Source organism: Chenopodium album, chromosome 22 (genome assembly GCF_948465745.1).
Source record: "Chenopodium album chromosome 22, dcCheAlbu1.1, whole genome shotgun sequence".
NCBI classification, from domain to species: Eukaryota; Viridiplantae; Streptophyta; class Magnoliopsida; order Caryophyllales; family Amaranthaceae; genus Chenopodium; species Chenopodium album.
The window spans coordinates 6,116,534-6,135,825 of NC_137855.1; the positions used below are offsets into that span (position 1 = coordinate 6,116,534).

At 35.3% G+C, this 19,292-nt stretch overlaps 2 protein-coding genes across 2 annotated transcripts; one reads left to right on the forward strand and one right to left on the reverse strand.

Moving 5' to 3' along the window:
- Window positions 1–3,106: 3,106 nt before the first annotated feature.
- LOC145605471 (uncharacterized) lies at window positions 3,107–10,747 on the forward strand. Its single transcript, XM_081661529.1, has 2 exons — window positions 3,107–3,487; window positions 10,030–10,747. Exons 1-2 carry the CDS (start codon window positions 3,179–3,181, stop codon window positions 10,552–10,554), a joined length of 834 nt encoding a protein of 277 aa, XP_081517655.1. The 5' UTR covers window positions 3,107–3,178; the 3' UTR covers window positions 10,555–10,747.
- Window positions 10,748–14,683: 3,936 nt separating this feature from the next.
- LOC145603671 (ammonium transporter 1 member 2-like) lies at window positions 14,684–16,503 on the reverse strand. The gene has a single exon (XM_081659621.1). It carries the CDS (start codon window positions 16,404–16,406, stop codon window positions 14,907–14,909), a length of 1,500 nt encoding a protein of 499 aa, XP_081515747.1. The 5' UTR covers window positions 16,407–16,503; the 3' UTR covers window positions 14,684–14,906.
- Between the last annotated feature and the right edge of the window lie 2,789 nt (window positions 16,504–19,292).

The window sequence follows — 19,292 nt, forward strand, 5'->3', positions numbered from 1 at the left end:
CTATTCCCATCCCCACCCCCTTTCACCACCACCTGACCTCCACCCAAACAACTTCAATGCCTCCCCAACCGTGCAGCCACCATCCCTAACCTCGCAACAACCAACCACAGCAACCAGCGGCGTCGCGCCACCAAACAGCTCGCCTCCATCTCCCAAACAGCCACAAACCCTACGCCTCTCCGCCGTATAACACCCACTACCTCAGTCCTAAATAGCCAATTTCTCGCCGTTTAGTTATTTCACGCCAACAATCACGAGAATCGACATCGCATCAGCCTAAATGGCCTCCAATTTAAACAAAAATAGCGCTAGAATTTGCAACTCAACCCACAAATCAGCCTAATACGGGGGTGGAGGTGGTTTTCGTGGGTTGGTGGGGGGGGGGGAGGCTGTTTCGCTATCGATCTAGACGCCGGCCGACCTCCATTTCCTTACAGTTAGGTGGGGCTTCGGGTTCAGGGTTGGTGGGGCTTCGGGTTCAGAATTGTTGGGGCTTCGGGTTCAGGGTTAGGTGGGGGTTTCAGTTTGTGATGGTGGTGATGGTGGTAAGGGGCGGTGGCATGGATTGTGATGGTGGTGATAAAGGGGTGGTGGCAAGGGGTTATGATGGTGGTGATGGTGGCGATAAAGGGGTGGTGGCAGGGGGTTGTGATGGTGGTCGTGGGCTGGGAGATTTTTTTTATTGTTTTGTTTTTTTATTTATTATTTAAAATTAAGACCAATTAGAAGGTGACAAGTGTCAAGTCACCTTCTACAACAGGTTACTAATTTCATAAATCGATAAAAGGTTCATTTTGGGAAGATGGGGTTACAAGGTGGGATTATTTCTGGAATTCGAAAAGGTAGGATTATTTTGAGCAGATGAGCGAAAGGTGGGATTATTCTTTTCAATTTTTCCAACATTTAAACCGTACAGTATTATATATAGGCTAATACGAGTAGATCATTCTTACCCTCCCTCTTCTCCCCTCTTTAACTTGCAAGGGGCTATCCGCTATAATAAATAGAAGTGACCTTAATATATCGTACTCCGTAAGATTTGAAGATTAATTTTTTATCCTACATAAGTGTTGAACAATCTAAGCTCAAAAATTTTTATGTAGGAGTATTCATTTTTTCTTATTTTCTTCTACTATTGTCGGGAAGGAAATTTTTGCAACACAATCTTAGGTATACCGTTATTTTTCATCTTGAATTGTTTTTGTTATTGTTATTGGTAGATATTATGGTGACAAGACTATTGAATAGATTTCTTTTAATTTTTGTCTTCCATGTATGACCAACCTCTATAATATACAGAGTAATTGTTGCCGATGATGACATTTATGTTTAAATAATTTTCAGCTTATAACAAATATCATGAAAATTCATCAATTAATATAAGTATTGTTTACATTTCATATAATTGCCAGTTTGAAATTGGTCTCCTTGTACATGGAAGAAGGTTAAAAAAAAAAAAAGAAAAAAAAAAGAAAAAAGGGTTACATTATAATATTACTCCGTGTATAAGTGTATTGCTCACATTACACATGCAAAAGTTATATTTACCTACTTACTAAACTTAAATTGCGAAATGATATATTCTAATCAGTAATTTTTGTTGTACTCGTACTATAATAAGTTGTTCCTCAATACAACTTCCACAAACCAATTGATGACTCAAATGTGCATGTAATTACCATTAATTCAATCTCCTTTAATTACACCCCTAAAAGGCTAAAACACCTTTTGTTAGGTGAAGAGTGAAGACTAAGGTAAGCCACAACAAATAAGCACTAAAAGAAAGCTATATTACAAACTCGATTAAAACATTCATCTTTGTAAACTTTATTACGGTTAATGTCATTCAAACGTGTAAATTAGTCACCAATTTAATTGTTATAGAAGTGTAAAATTGGCATTACATTTGAAGTGAATGTGACGATAAACAAAAGCGTTGAAATGCGGCAGGTGAAAGACTGAAAAGTATTGCATTAATTTCCAAATTCCAATTCTTGTGCTACTATCCTAAAGCATGCATCATGACGAAAACGGCATGTTTTAACTGATCTTTCTTTCTTTGGCAATTTATTTTATGTTTGTTTTGGCATCGTGACTTTTGTGCGGGGCTTAATTTGTGCCACCTTCTTCGTACACCTATCATATTTTTGATGTTTAATACGAAATACTTTGATTTTTTTTACCTAAAAATTAAGTTACGTACAAAGTAAAAATAAGTTTATGATTAAAGTATTAAACATTAAAGCCTCAAGGGGCTATTTAAGTTGAATTGTCTTTTATGACTCTAGCAGAAATTATTACTCCGTAGCATAATTGTCTTACTACCTGAATAAGTTGAATTGTCTTTTATGACTCTAGCTGAAATTATTACTCCGTAGCATAATTGTCTTTTATGGCTATCTGATCTGACCTATCTCTATACTAGAATTTTTTTTTTTTTTAAAAAAATCAACCAAGTGCATGTCAAATGCAAATAAGTTAAAACTTGAGCTAAAGTCACAACACTCACAAAGTTACAACGATTGTTCAAAAAACAAATTCATGCACCAATCAATAGCTAATTTAAACTCCCTTTCTCTTTCAGATTAATTGCACGTTTTTTTTTTCCATATTTCTAATTAATTGCTAATTTGAAATACGACTTATTGTAAAAAAATTTTTTAACCTACCTCGACTTAGCGGGTAGATTTTAGCGGTCGAGTATGGGTAGCTGTCAGGGTACGTGTAGTGAGTAGCTGTCAAAGGATAGCTATCAAAGTAACGGTTGATAGTACGGAATATGAGTATTTGGCAAAAATACTAGTTGCAATACTAAAACATACCTATTACATACTCCGTATATTGTTTAAAATGTAACCAAAATATATTAACCGCTACTCACTGCTTTTAAACACTACTATTTTTAATGTTTGAGAAAAGCTACCGAAACACTATATTTACTATTAACCGCTACTCAAACTGCTATCTTGCCGAACACTTTCACATTTTTTTTTAAGTATGATAAAAACACTAACCGTTTGTACCTTAAACGCTACCATTAAACATGACCTTTTTCTTAAAACTAGGAAATACCTAAAATGATGGTCGATTATCTCATAGTTTTCCTTCTTTTATTATTACTCTTTTGGGTGACGAACAATCAAGAGTCCCCAGAAATGGGAGGGGTGACCTGGTATCAATGGTGAGCACATACTTCTTATCCCCAAACTCTTTCTATCATCTCTTCTCAAACCCTAATAAACCTCTCCAAAACCCTAATTTTTCATCAAAATTTTGCTGTTCTTCATCATCTCGACCCAATTGGGGCTCCAATTTCGACGCATCTCAGCGCCGGAAATTCGAATTTGAAGATGAATTTGGGAGGAGAGAGAAACGGAGGAAGAATTGGTGGTCCGATGATGATGATGACGATGACGATGACGATGACGAAGAAGAAGAGTTTGGATTTTGGAAAGATTCTTCTCCTGCTATTGACTGGTTCTTCAAGGTATAACAATGCCTCAATTATCTTCGATATTTATTTGATTAAACTTCTTGCCATTTTTAGTGCATCATTAGTTAATTATGCCTTTTTATGTTGATGAATGTTGATTTTTACTCCATATTTCCTCACAATTGAGTATTGGAATGATTTTAATTAGTCTGACCTCTGTACTCTGTTCGGATTTAGTTGTCATGTTACTAATTTGAATTATATTATCAACGCGACGATTGTTTTGGGACAGAGGGAGTATCCTTAATGATATTTGTGAAGTATTCGTAGTACTGTATTTGTAATAGGGGGTTGTTGTGTATGGTGTTGAAGTAGTTGGGAAAGGATCTAATTGTTATTGTAAGAGGAAAAGGTGGTAAGTCTTTTTTTAGAGGCAAATGGGTGATGTTGTTGACTAATTGTGTTGGCGGCGTCCTCTCTCCATCACTTGGTCTAAGTGTGAATTTGTTGAGAATTCAATTACGGTTTATTAATACTCCGTCAACTTTAAATAATTTGGCTACATTTGATATATATTAATATATAATCAAAGCATGTTAACTTTGATCACGGCTATTTCCTATTTGTATAAATATACTAGGCAATACTATAATAGATAACCTCGTGGACCTAGTCAAAGTACTTTTGAAGGTGAATTTAGCAAGTTTAAATTATGTCATAATGCTAGCACGCTTTGATCATTTAAAGGTCTATCTTTCGTAATGAAGGCAAGGTTATGAATAATTAAGTGAATATATTATCTAGTCGTCTCTTGGATTATTCAAAAATGTCAAAATGACTGCTATATTTAGAAGGAAGGAGCAACAACATGTGATTATAGATCAACCTTAGCAATATCATAGTGAGTAATGCCTCTATTGAAGTATTGATGGTTTTCCTTTTCATATCTGTAAAGAGGCTTCTGCTTATAGTAGGGTTGTGGTTTGGAATTTGGATGTGTGCAATCTTAAATCCTCTGATATCGAAAGATTCTTTTGTAATCGTCCCTTGATTTGTAGGAAAACAATCATATGCCGATTCATAGTAAGAGGCTTCCACTTATAGTAGAGTTTTGGTTTGGATGTATACAATGTTAAGCCCTCTAACATTGAAAGATTTTTTTCATATTCAACCATTGATTTTAAGGGAAACAATCATTTTCTGATTCATAGTAATGAAGAAGTGTAGAGTTTATTGAACCTTTTGAATAAGTTCATCAAAAGCCAAAGCCGAAGTTTAATTACTATCTGAGTAATCCGACTCCATTAAGAGATGGACTTATAGCTTAGAATTACCATATTTTAGTAATTATTTATTTTTATTTTTGGAAAAATGTCCGTGCTCTTCTGATTATAACCTAAGGCTGCAATTGAAGAACCCAAGTGTGGTATACAACCAGGCCCGGTTATGGCCCTGTGCAAAGAGACCAACAGCACAGGGCCCCCAAACTCAAAGGGCCCAATTTTCGGTTGCAGCCAGTTTTTTACTTTGTTTGTAGCATAATGTAGGCTATAGGATGTTACTCTTGTGTCGTATACTCACTTCTTGGGTGTAGTAAAATCTACTACAGTAATTATTTTGTCCTATTCATACTTTTCAATTTCCACATGTTCTTCAGTAATGCACTAATGCCTAGGAACTAGGAAGTAGGAAATTCAAGAGTTTCCAAATTTTTCTATGTTGTCATATTTCATTTACTTTCTTTTTATTTTAATTTTTTCTTTTTATGGGACATTTCCTAACTCTCTTGTTTTACCCAATTATAATTATCTATTTATCTTATCAATTTACCATCCTCTTACCTCTTTTAATTTTCAGCTAACATATATTGTGATGTGTCAATAATATTCATTGTAAATAATATTTTCACAATCCTTCAATAATCTTCAATATAATAGCACTTTTAAGATTTCATACTTAACAATTACATCTCTTGATTTCCGGCTATCATCAAATTCACTTCTTATAAATTTTTAATCAATTTAATTGTTTTTATCAACATCTAACTACTCAAAACGATTTAAAGTTAAATTATACATGGTATAATTTTCAGTATACATTCTCGTTTATTGTAGGTGAAATTTTGAATTTCAATTTAAATATATATTGTAGTAGGAGCCAATTTTATTTATTTATCTATTTCTTTTTTTTTTTGTTGAGGGCCCTTTTTAACGATTAGAACAGGGCCCCGTAATGGAATGGGACGGCCCTGTATACAACCATTCTACTCCTTTGATGCTGATGATAGGTGAAGGCTAAGCATAATTAAAGCTTATTGTTTGCTCAAAGCTCACTGTAGTACTATTATTATCCGAATAGAGTTGGGTGCTTGTGAAGTTGGGAGAGAAACAAAATGTCTAAAAAAGCTAATATGGCAGACGATGAGCACCATAAAAGTACATTTTATCAGCTACAGCTTGTAGCCTAATAGTCATCATTTAAGCATATATTCATTTATTTTAAGCGTGGAGCCTGATTTTTTTTTTTTTTTTTTTTTTTTTTAATTTTTTATTTTTTTGATCAAATTCTTAGATGAAGTTTACTGAAAAAGGGGAGCTGGAATTGAGGGGCATGATTAGATTGGAAAGATACAAGGAGATAGGATATTAGTGTGACTCATATCCAATTCTTATTTCTAGGTGATGAAACTATGTGATTATTATTTGCTGACAAGGGTGCATCACAAGTGATTTTTCTTTGATGCAACATGTTTTCCTTTTCTTGTGTATAGATACAGAGTGGTATACTGACTTTATATAAAAATTAAGGGCATCCAAATGTTGGTCAAATTGGCTTGTGTTTGTCATCCTAGTGGCTTGCATTTCATAATCCAAATAAAGATTGTTTCGGTTGGAGTAGTATCCTTATTCTGTGTACCAAGCAAGCTTAGAATAGATTGGTGAAACTGTTTGCCTGCCCAATATCACATCGTAAGCTTGACCACCAACCTCACCGCAACCAATGTTGCTTGGTACATAGTACGATAAAATTCGTGGCACGGAAATACAATTGTAGAAAGCTACTTTCCTAGTGTTTCTAGGAGCTCTTTAAGTCCTCATTTTCAAGTTAACATCCTCCTTTCATATAAGACAGTTTCACCACAATGAACTATTAGTAGCGCTTTATCACTTTTATACTTGCCTATTCAGTCAGGTGTAGTCAACACTAGAATGCACAAGTGCTATATTGCCTATGTACTCATTGAAAATTATTATACAGTATTAACAGTACTCACTGGTCACAATATTACAATTCAGTTCTGTTCAAGTTTTAGTATGCCTATCAATTTACCTTGAACAAAACTTATTCCATCAAAGATGCTCAATACTCGAATTTTCCATTTCTTCTCTCTCCACCATCACTACTGCTATCTAGAACAAATTGTGTTACTATCTTTTCTTCCTTCCTTCTTCCATCACCTTGAGTTGCTGAATGTTTTATACTCATTAAATTATTTCTTTCCTTGGCTTATAAATTATCATAAACAAAATCTTGAGACTTTGTTTGTATGCATCGTACTTCATTATACTTCCTTCGTTTTTTATTAGATGCATCACTTTCTCTTTTAGTCAAAAAATTCTCTCTATCTCTCTCATATCACATGGGCCCTCTTTATTTTTTCTCTCTATCTCTCTCTATTCCAAATAGGATTCCGCAATTTCAAAAGTAATGTATCTAATAAAAAACGGAGGAAGTATAGATGATGTGAAGCTTTGAAAAGGCAGTTTAAGGAGGAAGCATGAAAGTAAAAAAATAATAATAATAATAATAAAAAAAAAACAGGTCTGGATGGTTTATGGCCTTTTGTCGAAGTGCGTAATTTTCTTTGGTGTATTATGCGGTTAAGTGTTTTAGCTTCGACTACCTAAGGCTTGGTTTATGCTTTGATATAAGTGTAAGTGAGATGAGGAGATTACTGTTTTTTTTAAGGGGTGGGGGTGGAATCAAGCCAAGTCTTTACTCTGGGTTTTTTTTTTTAATTTTTTAATTTTTTTTAACAAGAAGCAAACAATTTTTTTTTTGGTGTGGAATCTAGACCCATTGTTTCTTCCTTGCTTCCTGAGCTAAGGTATGGGCCGTTGATACAACACCTCTAGGAACTTTATTACAACAAAAGTAAGTTAATGTCCTGCTAAGTCTATTAATGTCCTGCGCCAATCTATGGACCTCCCATGGTGCTTTAGAAGGGTACTGAATGCACCTCACCGCCACTATACTTTCAGTGCAAACCTCGATAGATTGACTAATTATCTGCGCGTGTGATAGACCCTCCTGTATTGCCATCAGTTCCGTCTGCAACGATGATTGAGCTATGATGACTTTCCCTCCCCTCGCAATATCCACCTGATCTTTCTTTATGACCCAACCTATACCTGCTGCAATTCTCCCCCTCTTATCTTTTTTCCATGCTCCATCAGTGAATATGGAAAGCAGGGATCCTTCTTCACATGATCCTGTATACCAGAAGAGATCCGTCTCTGTTGTGTTCCTAACCCTGTCCCCCTTTCCAACTTTGATATCCTTCAATCTGGCCACTGATTCTTCCAGCAATGCCATGACCCTCCTTGGATCAGGGGTGCAATCCCCAAAGGTCACTGCATTCCTGTGTACCCAGGTTGCCCATATCATAGCAACAAAGTGCTTGAGTTGATCAGATGATGGGAAGTGCTGGCTCTATGAATTCTTCTCTGATGAACTGCTAAAGAAATGTATCTGATGAAAGTGTGAAGCTTTGGTTATGTATATACTAGTATACCAATGTCTTTACTCACTGAATAGTGTTGGTTATATGGATCCTTCTCCACTGACCTGGTGAGTATATGTATCTGGTGAACCTTTGGTTATGTACTTATGTGTATATACCAGTTTAGGAGAACATATATGGTGTTAGCCTGGATTGTTGGGCCTAGTTTTTGCTGAGGGAAAATTTGAAGATTGAGGCAATATTAGATTTGGTTGTATAAGATGGTAGAAAACTCAAAGGATGGGATTTTTTTATTCATGGTGCCTCAGTTTGCAAAATAAATTTAGTCCCAACAAATTAGCTTAACCTATTAGTCAGTATTGGCTACATGAATTATTCTCTATTATTTTCAGAAAGGAATCTCTTGTGTAGAAGCCTTTGCAATGTTGTGTGCTCTACCCTAAATATCCTATTTACTTTTGGAGTGGGATAGAAGTGGAGATTGTTTTCTTTGATATGCATAATCCCAATGCAATATTAACAATGTGAGTTTTTGTATTATATTTTTGGATGACCTAGTTTAGAAAAATTTCACCATTGATGTTGGACAGGGGCTATGTGCTAGCTGTCAGAAAGGCTTAGAAATATGTATAAGGCAATTCCGCACCTAAACGGCTAAACTGCCTGGTGACTGATTTGCTCTATCTACATAATTGCACCTTACTGTGTCAACAGATGCTGCTTTTAAATTTAGTATAAATGTTTGATAGAAGTATCTTAATGGTGTTTACTTCATTAAGTCCATATTTGCCTTTATCAATGTGGAGTTCATTTGGCCCTCAGTTAGCATGCCTTCCCTTCAGAATCGCCCTCAAGTTGAAAATTTTGCTAGCAAGAACTTGTGCACCCGTTTTCTATTTGGGTTGCTAATTGCTGATAAATTTGGAGATAAGTCCTTGAGTGTGTATAGTTCTGTATTTTGTATTTTTAGTATTCCTATGGAAGATGAGGTCTCTTTTAATTTCCTATTAATGATTGGTAGCTCATTTCCTTGTCGTGTTGAGCTGTCCTGTTCCCTATAGTTAAACCATTCTGGAGAAATGATTGCATTAGACCAGTATTTAGGTGAACAAAACAGATTTTCAAAGCTTTTGGCTAGATGGTTCAACACTAAGGAGTAAGGACAGCTAGGGGCAGGGTCAAATTCTGAAATCTTGGCATTAGTGCTTCTCTTGGGACACACAGCCCTATATCTAGTAATTGATTTGATTCAACTTGTGTATTTGTTAATACTTACATGCTCTGAGACTCGGGAGGCTAAGCAAATAACCAGAATCCTAATTAGATGGGCTAGTAAACGATAAACTAATATAGGTAACAAAAAAAATATGTTTCCTAATACTACCTTAACTCCCAAATTACCGAATACTCTATACTTCCCCTCAAGTGGGAGCGTGGAGATCACAAACACCCAACTTGAACTATAAAGATGAGAAGTTCAGGACACCAAGAGCTCTCAAATACTCATTAGGAGGTCAGTGGTCTCAGTTAGCACATCTTCCCTTCAAAATTGCATCCTAAGTTGAATATTTTTTGAACAAGAAATTGTGCAACCTTTCTTGTTTGGGTTGCTATTTGTTATTACTCTGCATGCTACTCTGTACATAGTATGATCTTTGGAGTTTAGTCTTGAGTTTTTATGGTACTATTTTTTGTTTTTGTTGTCTGCTTGTGGAAGAGGAGATTTCTTTTATTCTCTTCTATGATTGATAACTCAGTTCTCATAGAGCTTGAAATTTTCTTCCCTCCCTCTAAAATTATAAGCATTTTCGAGATATGATAGTATGTAACTTAATTATTTTGATGAACACAGATAGCCAAAGCCTTTGGTTGGATGGTTCCGATAGTTCTGTTATCAACAGTATTAGACACAGGATCAAATTCACTAATGATGGCATTGGTGCTTCCCTTGGGACAAACAGCCCTTTCCCTAGTAATGGATAAACTGTGGGAAGACCCAAGCTCTAGCCAAAATTTCAGGCCCCAAGACAGGCCAAGGTCAAAGTCTAAGACCAGAAGAAGGTCCAGGTCCAAGGGGTATGCACGAAAGGCAAGATCCCGTCCACGTCCTGTAAATGGTGACTATAAGTCATGGGAGGCAGCTAAGAATGATGGAAGACCTGGTTCGAAATTTGGTGGATGGGATGAGCTGGATCAAGAAGTAGCGAGAAGCAACAGCTTTGCTGACGAGCAAAAGCCAAAGGTTGATGCTCCCCCAATGGGATACTCTGATACTGGTAAATTGAGTAGGACATTAAACAAAGATAAACCATTGTTCTTCAGGTTGCTCATTGCTGTGTTTCCAATTTTGGGTTCATGGACCAGGTTCCTTTTCTGAATTGAATGTCAATAACAATCAGCGACACGATGGATTATACAGTACATATTTTGCTTTAGATATGTGATTAATTATGTAACTAATGTAACTATGTAAGATATGAATATTAGCTTCTTTTTGTCTCAGTCACTACAGCTCAAGATATCCGTGACAGACCAGAATGTTCTTGAAATGGCATGAGAAGTTGGCGTGATATCTGTTTTCGGTTACTGTTTTCGCTATAGTTCAAACTTCAAACTAGCAAAATAGGCGAATAGCATCTAATCAGGAAATTGTACTTGGCAAGAACAATTACTTGTCTAATCTATATACACAATAACACAAATATTCATCATTAAGTACATAACAGGAAATTTACCTCCATTGAACTGAACTACAGAATACAAGTATATCCAAATTCAAAATAAATCAAGTATATCTAAATCCAAATGAATTCAAACCGAAGGACTCTCATTCGAATATGATTAAAATTGAATTTACATGAACTGAACTTGATCCGAACTTTTTCGAATTACCATTGGACTACTGTATAACTCAGCGCAGATATTTCTCTGTTAAACAAAGGCAAACAAAGATGAAAAGTACAAAGTAGAACCACAAGTTAAGAACATATGATACTCCACAAACTTATTGTAACACATATTTTTCTGTCATTAAATGGTCCTACACTTTTGTTTAATTGTTTGAAAATTCTTTTATATTGACGTATATTTACCTCCACCGTTCAATATTGATATAACTTATACGCAGTATAAACTATCCTTTTCCAGCAAATTTGCAAATTGGGTGGTTCGCCTAAATTGTATTGACTTGTGCTCAAACATTACACTTTTGTCTGCAACTCATGATATTCAGCTTAGACTGTTACATCAATAAACTTTGTGTTTCAACTTCATTTTAAAAGTAGCCATCAACTGGCCCATAAGCAAAGATGGTCCAATTATTTGATACTCGTCATCTTTAAACATTTGTCCCGTTTTCCTACATAGACCGTTTCCATAAGTCATAATTCTTAAATGAACTTGATTCACACTAATTTATTGTGGACCACTAATATTAGAGAAACTATGGTTGTTTTATTAATTAAAAAAGGTCACTATAATAAAAATAAGGTCACTATGTTGAAATAAAAGTCATTTTGGTAATATATAAAGCCATAAGAGGTTCATTTTTTTAATGAAATATTTTATATAATGGTCATCATGAATAATAAAGGTCACTATGTTAAAATTAAGGTTATAACGTCGTATTAAAGTTTACAATAAACGTTATACAAGTTTTAATAAAAGGTTACTATGTTTTAAAATAAATTTACTATGTAAAAAATAAGGATCATTATGTTCAATATAATATCACTTGCGTGTATATAAATCTCGGGTCCACAATAATATTATTGTGGACCAGGTCCACGCAAGTCTTTCTGATAACAAAACAAGTTGTATAATACTCCCTGGAATAAGTGCATTGGTTTAATTGACACACGAGCCATTGTGATATCGCATAAATTTGTTTTGAAAAATATTAATTGTGTATTAGCAAAATTTGTATAAATGACATCGTGTTATATTAAAATCAATTAAACTGTGCCATGTAACCTAAAAAAAACCTGATGGAGAAATATATTAATATTATTGTCTTATTGATTTTTTTGGTGAAGATATTATTGTCTTATTGATGCCATTGATATGTTGATGGTTGGAGCGTTTATGTCTTTTTTGTAACATTTTTTTTTTTGAAAAGACGTTTTGTTTGTGAGTTTTCATGGACAAAGAGGAACCAAACACTTAAATGCCCGATTTGTTGGGTAAGTTGGTATATTGTTTACAATATTATCAAATAATGCAAATTCTCCATATTTTGTAGCCAGAATTTCTGACATATAATATAAGAAATTTAGTGATTGGACAACTTATTAAATATACTTAGGGCCTGTTCATATTTACTGAATTGAGCTGAACTGAACCGATTGGAGCTGAACTGAACTAAACTGAATAGAGTTGAAATGAATATTTAATTTTATGAGAGAAGGAAATTAAGAGCTAAATTGAACTGAACTGAAATGAACTGAATGAAGCTAAACTGAACTGAACTGAACTGAACTGAACTGAATTTAACCTAATTGAATGGGCCTTTAAACATGAGAACAATGGATGATTTATTATTAGTTTAAAAGTTACCTTAATTAGTCCAATTACCTTTAAGGTTGGTCGCATGTATTTCATTATAGCGAACTTAAGTAATTTGACAATACTTCTATCTATTCAAAATTAATTGCTACCTAAAGAAAGAAAATACACTTTGATATTATATGATGAATCTTGATTGGTCAAGTACAAGCTCGTAAGGAGGAAATATTGATCACATAATAACGCAATAGAGTTATTCATCATACAACCAATTGGTAATAATAGGTGGAGTAATCGACCATTCGTTTTCTTTCTCTACATTGTAGAACAGTACAATTAATCCCAACGGACACCCAACAACATCCGAAACATTTTATTTTGAGTTAATGATTGCCAATTGTTCAATTCATGTCTATTACATACTACTTCTCCCTTTATAATTGATGATAGAAGCTCTATATCAGTGGAGTATCTTCTTGTTAGTCATTATTTGTTGGGCGATGAATGATTATAAGTTACAAGCTTACAACCGGAACATCTATAGACTATAAGTCATTTAATTTACTCTAGTCCGAAACTAATTCAAGCACGTCAAATATTGATTTTGACACACTCATTGTAAGCTAAGAGCTTGCTTTCAATGTTCTTCTAACATATAATCCTAATGCGTCAAAATTAATTTTTTGGTGTGGCTTAAATCATTTCCCACTCTAACTAACATATACGGAGAGCAACTCCAATGGTTGTAACTAGGGCTTGCAATTTCAATAATTCCCTAGCTACTAGCTTGACCATTGGAGCTAGAAAATTCAATTAGCTTGGCTAAGCAAATTAGCTTTGCCAAGCTAATTTGCTTGAGAATTAACTTTCCAAAATAAAATGTTCATTGCACCAATTAAGCTATTTTCATGTATTTTCTATCCAACACCTACTACTAAGCTAATAGCTAGCCATTTGAGCAAAATGTAGCTAAAATGATAATTAGCTTAAAAGCTTATGTGGCATGGCAAGCTAATTTTCAAATTAGCTTGTCATTGGAGTTGCTCTTATTTGACTACTTAATTAACCTATTTATTTCATATGATCATTTCAATTTATCTAGAATATCCATCAATTCATGCATTATTAATTATCGATTCACCACATCATTTATCATTAGTTTTCGAACACAAATACACAATGCATAAAACAAGCATATTTTCTGATTAATTGTGGTTGCCAAAAAGATTTGAAAATCACAACTATACTTTGATGAAGTGACACTTTTTGTACGAAAAAATGAAGTAAATAAATAATTCTGGACATGAATAAATTAAAAACCAGTTTCTTTAATTTGCAAACTATTCTTGCACGTTTGAAACCTTGTGTTGTGTGTATTTGTACTCTACTATGGCATCTTTAAATTGGGTGGACAAAAAATATTCCTACCCTATATTTTCTATTTTTATTATATATAAAAAATATATATTAATGTAGTAATTTCAAAAAGAATTGTGAGGCTAAGAAAAATGACTTCCAAAGTCACATGCTTAGATAAGCTTATTGAAACTCATACTTTGGTGTTTGGTTGTTTATATGTCTTGATATGGATAATTAAAGAGGGATAAGAAAAAGGTTGAATTAGTTAAAACATTTATGTATTTAGGATGACTATATAAAGGCTTATAGCAATTAATTAGTGTGTAAAAGTGTTAATAAGTTGGTAATAAATAATGAATTGAGTTTTGGTCACATTCGACTGGAGTAGTTTGGTTCGTGTTGGATTATATTTGGTCATTCAAGTCTATTATTGTTAATTGTTATTCAATTTGGTAAAAATATTAATGTATGTACGTGTGTTTGCTTAGATAATCGAGATTTTGAGTTAAACTTCTAGCTAATGATTCATTCCCGTAGAAATCTTTTGGAGCTAATAATGATACATGACTTGTCTATCTAGAATAAAATGGTAATAGCCTTTTGAATTATCAATAATAGAAGTCAAGATGAGAAAAAGCCAGATGGAATTCTCAATATGAACATAGCTTAACGGGTGGAAAAATATGTAGTTTTACTTATCAACTAAATCATTAATGTACACACTTATACACGAGCAATAACGTTAGAAATCATACGAAAGCAAAAATATGGTAAAAACATTTCAACTTGCGTATAAAAACTACCCTTAAAAGTTGAACTCAACCTATAAATGGTGAATTTCTTTAGTCATGCTTATTATGCACACGATCATACATTTCTTTCACCATTTTGAGGACTAGGAGTAGTGCTAGTTGGCTCAATTTTCCTCATCATGAAGGAGGGTCTTTGTGACGGGTCATCTTCGTCATGGTACGCGTAGGCAAACCCGCCATGTCGGGTCATATCCATACCCGCGGTTTCATCTTCACTTGAGATCCGTAACAATTTGAGCTTCTTAAGGATTAAGAAAAGTGGAGCCATTGTGGCGGTAACCCACCCGAACACAACAAGTATTTGGATCACTTGGGCCGCGAGTAGTCTTCCCCCACCACCCATAAATAGTCCGTAGGGTCGATCCAACCCGTAGACCTCCCCGACATAGTGTTTGCTAGCGAATAGACCGGTAAAGAGTAGGCCCCACGCACCACAACCGGCATGCAATTGGGCTGCCTCAAGTGGGTCATCATACTTGACCTTTTCAGCTAACTTGTTTAGCCCAATTAAAACCCAAGCAGCCACAAACCCACAAACAATAGCAGCCCAAGGCTCAACAACAGAACATCCAGCAGTAATAGCTGCAAACCCACCCAATAGCCCATTGCACACATCTATTACATTCCAATGCCCAGCCAACAACCTCTTACTAAATAAGGTAGTCAACGCTGCGGTCGATCCCGCCAATGTTGTGGTGACAGCTGTCCTTCCTACCCCACTCCATTGACCATAATACCCTCCGGGGGACCCATATGCCTTTAGAATAGTCAAAAACGAACCCGGGTTAAACCCATACCATCCAAACCAAAGCAAGAAAGTCCCAAGTACTACCAAAGAAGCACTATGACCCCTTAGAACAACGGAGCGACCCGACCGGTCAAAACGACCGATCCTTGGGCCCTCAATAAGGGCTCCCCATAGTCCCGCTACCCCACCAACCATGTGGACCACACCAGACCCAGCAAAATCAATCACACCCGACCCAAACAATAAATTGCCAGTATTGGTTGGGCTAGCCCAACCATCTACTGACCAAAACCAATGAGAAACAATCGGGTATACAAACCCTGTTAAAAAAGTGGAGTATATAAGATACGCCACAAACTGGGTCCGCTCTGCAATTGAGCCGCTGGTAATTCCAGCGGCTGCAATTGCAAAGGCCCATTGGTACAAGAAAAAACTATAGTCAAACGTTCCCGAGTCAGTAGACTCGGGAATGTTCTTAAGACCAAAGAAATGACGCCCAACAAAACCATTAGAAGGGGCACCAAAAGCAAGAGCAAATCCAAAGAGGTAATACGAAAGCGAGCCAGCAGCCGCATCTAGAACATTCGTAAGCATAATATTCATCGTATTCTTAGCCCGAACCGAGCCAGCACACAACATGGCGAACCCAAGTTGCATGGCAAACACCAAATACGCCGAGAACAACAAGTACGTGTTGTCCACGGCGTATGTCACCGTTGTAAAACGGTCACATAGGTAAGAAGCAGCGGCGCTAGCATTAGCCGTGCCGCCAAGGAGAGGAAGTAGCTCCGCAGCGTTGCACGACATTATTGTAGGTAGATCAAAACAAGCAAAGAGAAGTAGATGAGATAAGAGAGATGATGTTATAAGCAGTGTTATAATGGCATGGGATGGGAGAAGTGTATGTATATATAAAGGAAGTTGTCGTTGTAGTTGTAACTAGTCAAGTGTATAAAAAAAAAAAGGTCAAGTGTATAAAAATATTCTACAGTTAGAATCTTGGATGTCAATAATTCTACTTTGGCTTTTAATTTTCTTTATATATTAATTTTGGATCTTAGTAGCTAATTTCTAGCTAGCTAATAAGAGGGAATTTTTCAAAGTTGGCTGCATCTTTCTTGCATATATCATCAATGATGAATCTACTTTTGTAACAACTTGCAAAGTTGCACGTATTAATTCCTCTAAATAAATATAGTTAGAGATTCACATGAACTCCTTAGTAAAAAAGGCGGGTGGGTGTATAAAAAGGTACATTTGTGAGATTAAAATATTATAGTGTACTCTATATGAGAAAACATAATAACGCGAGATCTTGTTAATTAATTATTAAATTTGTATTCTCACGATATTAACTACTTATAAGTCTTTCTAATTCTACATCGAATGATAATTATGCATGGTCAAATTAAAACTAGTACATTGAATTGGAAAATATGAAAAAACAATGGTGAATATGTAACTATTTAGTACTAATGAAGTTAAGTGAACTAGAAGTGGGTACTCAAATAAAAACACTTTTAATTTTAAGATAAAATCAAAGTGGGTACATAATAAAAAAAAGAAAATAGGGAACATGCTTCATTCTTTAATTTTTGAGGCTGTAGATTTAATGAAAGTGTTATGAAATATATAGAAATTAGAGGATTAAGAGAAGAAGGTAATAAGAGAAGTACTACTACTTTTATGTATTACTCTTGGTAATATTTTGTGTATCATACAAGTGAAATTACATGGCTATTTATAGTAGTAAAAACCACTATTACATTGTGGGCTATAACCTTAGAGGGTGGCAATTAGGGTTGGCTACTACATTAAATGTAATGAAGAAATTGGAGTGTGGACATTCACACCTTGACTAAATTAATTAACTCTTAACACTCCCCCTTGAATGTCCATACAGAATAGGGTATATGTTGCCTCGTTAAAACCTTGCTAGGTAAAACCCTTTAGGATAAAAGCCATAGCTAAGGGAAAAAAGTACAACAATATATTACTATATGCTTTAGTGTACTGCCTCATTAAAAACCTTGTCAGGAAAAACCCATTGGGATAAAAACCTGATCGAAGGGAAAAAGAGTGCAGTGCATATAATGCTCCCCCTGATTTTAACATAGTTTATGAAGACGACGCATCCCAATCTTGTGGACCAACCGCTCAACACTCTTCGAAGGTAGGGACTTTGTAAACAAGTCTGCAAGATTATCAGATGATTGGATCTGTTGGACATTTATCTTCCCTTCCTTCTGCAAATCGTGTGTAAAGAACAGTTTTGGGGATATATGTTTAGTCCTATCACCTTTAATATATCCTTCAGTTACTTGTGCGATACATGCAGTATTATCTTCGTAAATGATGGTTGGACTTTCAGTTACTTCTTTCATCCCACATTCTTCTTGGATATTGCCGATCATTGACCTTAGCCATACACACTCACGTCCTGCTTCATAAAGGGCAATCAACTCAGCATGATTTGATGATGTCGCAGTTAAGGTTTGCCTTGTTGATTTCCAAGAAATTGCAGTTCCACCATAGGTGAACAGATATCCAGTTTGTGACTTGGCGTTTTGTGGGTCTGATAGATATCCAGCATCTGCATATCCGATGAGGGTGGCATCTTTCCTTGATTGATAAAACAAACCAAGATCTTTTGTTCCTCGTAGATATCGTAGTAAGTGTCTTACTCCTTTCCAGTGTCTCTTCGTTGGTGCGTTGCTAAACCTGGCTAACAAATTCACAGAAAAAGCTATGTCTGGTCTAGTATTGTTAGCTAGATACATTAGAGCCCCAATTGCACTTAGATATGGTACTTCAGGACCAAGGACATCCTCGTTTTCCTCTCGAGGTCTAAATGGATCATATTTCATAGTCAAAGACCGAACAATCATCGGGGTGTTTGTTGGGGTCGCTTTGTCCATGAAAAAACGTTTTAACACTCTTTCGGTGTAGTTAGACTGATGGACGAATATACCATTATTTAAGTGCTCAATTTGCAATCCAAGGCAAAATTTAGTTTGTCCAAGGTCTTTCATCTCAAATTCTTTCATCAAGTATTTTGCAGTTCTTTCAAGTTCATTTGGGGTTCCAATGATATTCAAGTCATCAACATAAACTGCAACAATTGCAAACCCTGATTGTGATCTCTTAATGAAAACACAAGGACTGATTTGATTATTCTTGAACCCTTCTTTCATAAGGTATTCACTAAGACGATTATACCACATCCTCCCAGACTGTTTCAATCCATAAAGTGACCTTTTTAATTTTATGGAAAGTAAATGTCTAGGCTTGTGGTTTTCTGGTAATTTTAATCCATCTGGGACTTTCATATAAATATCTGTATCGAGTGACCCATATAAATATGCGGTTACTACATCCATTAATCGCATCTTTAGTCCTTCTGAGACTGTCAAGCTTACCAGAAATCTTAACGTAGTTGCATCAACTACGGGAGAATATGTCTCCTCATAATCAATCCCTGGAATTTGAGAAAAACCTTGGGCTACAAGTCTTGCCTTGTATCTTACAATTTCATTTTTCTCATTTCGTTTTCTCACAAATACCCACTTGTATCCAACTGGCTTTACACCTTCTGGTGGAAGGGTTATTTTTCCAAACACTTCTCGTTTTTCGAGTGACTTTAACTCTGTCTGCATTGACTCTTTCCATTTTGACCAATCATGCCTGCAACGA